The sequence below is a fragment of the Cryptomeria japonica genome, chromosome 4 (genome assembly GCF_030272615.1).
Source record: "Cryptomeria japonica chromosome 4, Sugi_1.0, whole genome shotgun sequence".
Taxonomy (NCBI): Eukaryota; Viridiplantae; Streptophyta; class Pinopsida; order Cupressales; family Cupressaceae; genus Cryptomeria; species Cryptomeria japonica.
The window spans coordinates 760,628,679-760,634,351 of record NC_081408.1 but is presented as its reverse complement, the minus strand read 5'-3'; the positions used below and the strand labels follow the sequence as shown (position 1 = coordinate 760,634,351).

The 5,673-nt window shown below is 35.9% G+C and overlaps 1 protein-coding gene across 1 annotated transcript; it reads left to right on the top strand.

The window, feature by feature from the left end:
• Positions 1–382: 382 nt before the first annotated feature.
• On the top strand, positions 383–2,124 carry LOC131045397 (U-box domain-containing protein 70-like). The gene is made up of 3 exons (XM_057978983.2): positions 383–790; positions 876–1,640; positions 1,927–2,124. Exons 1-3 carry the CDS (start codon positions 383–385, stop codon positions 2,122–2,124), a joined length of 1,371 nt encoding a protein of 456 aa, XP_057834966.2.
• The last annotated feature ends 3,549 nt before the right edge of the window (positions 2,125–5,673 follow it).

Sequence of the window (5,673 nt, the reverse complement as noted above, 5' to 3'; positions counted from 1 at the left end):
TAAGCTTAATTAGCGATCAAACCAGGTGATATTTATTCTAAGAATTAAAAGCATCTAAACATTTAAAGCTGCAGGCGAATACAGATACCCAAGTCTCGAAATTTGAGCAGCTGCAATGATATCGTTGAGATCAAATGAGGCCGAGAAACGTAAGAAAGCAGAGCAGGCTGCCATGATATCAAATTTCAAGGTATGAAACCTTTATTATATTTTCCTGAATGCAAAATATTGTTCCTCTGGTAAACTCACTTAATTTTTCATAGCTGCTTTCAGAACAATAGCCAGAGAGAACGAGGTAGCGACCTCGCTTTTAAAGCTTTACGAGCACAAATGCCAAAGCCTTACAAGGCGACGAAATGAAGTCGAAGAAGAAATTCAAAAAATGGTGGAGAAACTGACATCACTTGGAGCAAAACTGAACGAATGCTCCCGTGATCGACACGAAGCCATGCTGGAGGTCGAAGCAATACGGCAGAAGCTCGCCGCAGTGGAGGAGAAAAACTACCGAATTTTGCAACAAAAGGACGCCGAAATTCAACATCTTCAAAATTGCTTGCTTTCAATGCCGCGAGTCGAAACCCCGATCTCCTCTTCCTCCTCTAATAACCTTGAATTCCGCGAATACTCTTTTGAGGAAATAAAAGCAGCAACCTGCGATTTCTCCGACAATTTCAAACTCGGAGAAGGCGGCTATGGCGATGTGTACAGAGGCAAAATAAAACAAACAGCTGTTGCAGTCAAAATCCTCAGGGAGAACGGTTTGCAGGGTCGGCAGGAGTTCCAAAGCGAGGTTTGCACACTAAAATAATCTAAAGCATTGAAGATTTCCTTTTCGTTTTTCTCTTACAGGTTTCGTATAACCTTGTTTTGTTCAGATCGATAATTTCAAAGAAATCCGGCATCCGCATTTGATAGGGATTGTGGGAACCTGTTCCGAGCGAGGTTGTATAATATACGAATATATGTCCAACGGAAGCCTTGCGGATCATCTCAGCGGCAAAGATGCCTTTCCACCGCTCCCTTGGAACGCCAGATTTCGTATTGCCGCCGAAGTATGCTCAGCTTTACAATATCTGCACAGTTTAAGGCCGGATCCAATCGTCCACGGCAATCTGAAACCCCAAAATATACTCCTTGACGAGAATTATAGAAGCAAAATAAGCGACTTCGGTCTGTCTCGTCTTCTGCCAAAAGATCTACACTCAGAATCGGAGCCAAAAGGCACATCTTTGTATATGGATCCGGAATACCTGACAAGCGGTGAATACTCTACCAAGTCTGATGTTTACAGCCTCGGAATCGTCCTTTCTGAGCTTCTCGCCGGAAAACCGGCACTAGGACTCGTCAAAGAAGTGGAACGTGCCGTACAAAGTGCAAATTTTGAGAAAATTTTGGATCCTTCAGCCGGTGATTGGCCATTTGCAGAAGCTACTCAAATGGCTTATCTTGCCTTAGATTGCACGGATGTGGAAAGAAAAAAGAGCCCCGACCTTCAGCCGACTGTGATGAAAATGTTGAATCAGATTCGTAACATGTTTGCTGCGACAAATCTTGGCAGACTTGTTGAAAGTGGGCAAAAGTGGGAGCCAGCGAGTGAAGAAATACATGTTCCCAGCTATTTCCTCTGTCCAATCTTCCAGGCAAGGATAAATTTGTGCATTCTTTCATTAGTACTTCGTAGTTCAAATTGCCCGTTTATCTGATTCCATTACTTCACATTCATCTAACTTCGTTAGTTTTTCATTATAATTAAAGATTAGGCTTATGGTTTCAAACAAATTCTTCCGATTTGCAGGAAATTGTGTAGGATCCAATTCCCCTTTTTTTTATCTCATTCTGATACTTCATATTTACCTGACTTCATTAGGTTTTCATTGTTATAAAAAATTAGGCTTATGACATGAGCAAAATTGTTCCGATTTGCAGGAGATTATGCAGGATCCTTACATTGCTGCGGACGGCTTTACATACGAGAAGGAGGCGATCCAAGGATGGTTTGATTGTGGACATGATACATCTCCCATGACAAATGAAAAACTTGTGAGCAAGAATCTGATCGCGAACTTTTCTCTGAGGTCAGCCATTCGACAGTGGCAGGAAAGAGGCGATATCTTGAAAATTTAACAGGGGACAATTTTATGCATTATTATAGAGATTTTTCAATAAGTTTAAGAGATATTTTAAATTATTATTTGGGAGAGAGATTAGTAGTTATATAGGGTAGGGTTACCTCCTTTTGTTTATAATATCCAGTCTTTTTACCTATTTAGACTATATATTGTAAATTAATAGTTCACATATAAAGAATAAATTAATCAAATGTTGATAAAATAGACCAATATTTAAATACATGAAAACTTATTAATGTTATATGAAAAAGTATAAATACATTCATTACCAAGTCAAATATATATATTTTTGTTTCAAATAAAATATCATAGCTATCCATTATAAATGTGTAATTTAATAAAATAAGATACTCATTTAAACAAGTATTGTTGCCATAGTGAAAAAATATTATTCCTCTGTGTACAACTATTGGGATAGCAATGCATATGCATTGGAGTATTTCATATTAATAATTTGTCCTATCACAAGTATTAAAAGTGAGCACAATAAATGCCTTGTATTTTTTCATGAAATGTAAAGGATTATACATAGGTTTTAGTGCTTAACTATTGGTCCATTTGTGTTTGATATAAGCTATATTTAATATATTAATATGTTGTTTTTACAACAAAAAAAATTGTGTTTAACTATTGGTCCATTTGTGTGGGATATAAAAGTTAAAGATAACAAGGATTTATGGTTACTGATAGATATCTGGTCAATTTAGGTTGCATATAAGTTATAATTTACATTAAAATATGATATTTTACTCACAATAAATGATATCTTGTTGTTCAACTACTAGAGATTTGGTTGTTCAGTATCTTGGTATTCCTTTTTCTGTTGACCCCTCTCTTAAGGCCATGTGGAATTGGATCAAGGACAAAATTAACATCAAACTCAACAAATGGCATAACCGGTTCCTTTCTCTTGCTGGCAGAGTACAGGTTTGCCAAAAGATTCTCTCATCTTATAACATATATTACTCTTCGGCCTGGATGTTTAACAACTACAAGATCTTAGAGATCCAAAAGGCTATTAGGAACTTCTTATGGTCCGATGGTAGAGGATCGAAAAAACTTCATGCTGTTAAGTGGCAATGGTGCCATACGGATAGCTTACTTGGGGGGTTGGGCTTGAAAGATCTTAGAACTCAGGGGGTTGCACTTGCCGCCAAGTGGATCTTCCACTCTATGGAGGGTGATTCCCCATGGAAAATCCTCATTAGAAACAACATTGAATTGGGTTTCCCTAAACATGCTAAAACTTGGAAAGGCCTGCCCCTCTCTGATCTTATCATGGGGAACTTTCCCATTAAGGTCCATGGCTCTGCTGTCTTTTGCTCCATTTGGAAAGCTTGGGAACAAGTTAGAAAGTTTGTGTACAACAAGGACTTCCATGATAGTCAAACTCTGTATGGTGAAAGATCTATATGGTGGAATTTGCAACTCTCTGGTAAGCCCTTAGCCCTCTCACAAGGTTGCTCTGCTAAAATTTGGAATAAAAAAGGGATTTCCCAATTGGTTGACTTATTTGAGCATAATCAACTTATACCCTGGAATGATCTTAAAATTAAATTCAACATTCCTGACTCGCAAAAAAAAACCTACAATATGATTGTCAAAGCCACCAAAGATCTCCCTGTGACTTGCGATGTGGATTCCAATAGAGTCCTTCAGTGCAAGTGGCCTGGTGGTAGCATCTTTAGCAACCTTAAGGCAAAAAACATATATAATGTTATTAATCACAACGAATCCATTATTGATCATATTAATGCTCTCTGGTATACCTCCCTTGATAGCTGCTCCTGGAAGAAACTCCTCAATCACCTTTGGAAAGGACCCATTGAACCAAAAATCAAATATTTTAGATGGCTGTTGTTGCTGAACAGACTCCCTGTCAGAAACTTGGAAGCTAAAACTGATTACTGCAACATCTGTAAGATGCCTAAAACCAGTAGGCATATTTTTTTCGATTGTACTTTTGCAAGAAGGATCTGGCAAATGTTTGATATATCTTATCCACTTGATTACACTATTATGAATATTGTTACTGGTCATATTTATGGGATTAAAAAGGATACTAATCTTTTTTGGTATATTTTATCTTCTAACATCCTTTGGCAGCTCTGGAAGTGCAGGAACAAGGAAAGGTATCAAGACAACCCCCAGTCCCTTACTGAGTTTTTCTGTAACCTCACATATTTTAAAATCCTTTTGCAGGTCCGTATCATGATGCTGATTGATAAGGACAAGCTTAGGAGATTCCTGAAGGCCGGTCACGCCACTTTTTTAGTATATGAGATGCAGCATGGTTACGAGTGGAGGAGGAACATGGAGGACATTAAAGCTTTTGAGAAGACCCTAAACAAAATGAACCAAGAAGTCAGAAAGAACAAGAATACCAAAAAGAGGTGATGGCTATGCTAAGACAGATACAGGAAAGGAAGAAGGTTGTCTGGATTGAAGGGGAAAAGGGGTGGACAACCTCGGTTGATGCCATTGATGGCATCCTACTATAAGTTGTATTAATTTTGTTGCTGGCCCCTTTTTTGTCATGTATATTCTGGTTACTATCTCTTGATTTCTTGCCGGGAGGCCATGCCTCATACTCTCTTTTTGCTGCCTCTATGAGGCCCGGACTCGTTCTTGTATAATTGTAATTTTTTTGAAATCCTTATTATTAATACAAAAAACTACTAGAGATTTTTAGATTAAGTTTTGATTGAATCTTTAAAAAGTCATTTTTTGGACACTTCACACTAGATGTGATATTTTGATGAGTTGAATGATGAGTCACACCTCCAAACCTTAGTTATGGATAAATAAGTCTCCATTTTACATTTATAAAAAAAACATGGAAGTCTTATGATATTCAATGTGGTAAATACATGTTTATGAAGTTAGCCCACATTACTACTGGTCCCTCTCCCCTATTAAATATTTTTTTATTTAATTAAATTTGAAATAAATTTCTTAATAAAATGAAATAACTATTTATTAATTTTTATTGTAAATGAAGTATAAAATTACTATTTATTATGTGAATATTGAAATCAAATGATATTTAGAAGTGATTTGAAATATTAACAATAAAATAGAAAACTTTATAATTTCTTTTCAATACATCTATCTTTTAAGTTTTTGAGAACATCTTATGTAAAAAGGTTATATTTAAAATGGTTTATTCTAAAAAAACTAAACAAATCATGAAATTGTGACTTTTTTTGTGCTATATACACATTGTTAGATGCGTTATTAGTTCTTGAATACATTTCAAATTATGGTGTTTGTTTATAATAAACTCTGATACTATACATTTATAATGTGTTGATGTAATATAAACACATGAAAAAATATATTTTGTCAAAATTAGTAGTCATGATGATTGTCTTGTATGTAGTTGGAGTCAACTATTGGAATTGATAAGGCTATAATTCACTTTTAAATTGATTCAAGTGATATTTTTGATTAATTAAAATGAGATATGCCTAAAAATTTTACATAACCATATAAGAGAAACTACCTAGGGTGCATGAGGAATGCACATCCAACCAAAAAACTA

What these genes read in the sequence shown, in the direction of transcription:
- LOC131045397 (XM_057978983.2), top strand. Translation starts at nt 383, where the DNA reads ATGGTGGAGAAACTGACATCACTTGGAGCAAAACTGAACGAATGCTCC. An exon ending in GGCAGGAGTTCCAAAGCGAG is followed by an intron (nt 791 to 875) that starts GTTTGCACACTA and finishes TGTTTTGTTCAG; the next exon opens with ATCGATAATTTCAAAGAAAT. An exon ending in TCCTCTGTCCAATCTTCCAG is followed by an intron (nt 1,641 to 1,926) that starts GCAAGGATAAAT and finishes TCCGATTTGCAG; the next exon opens with GAGATTATGCAGGATCCTTA.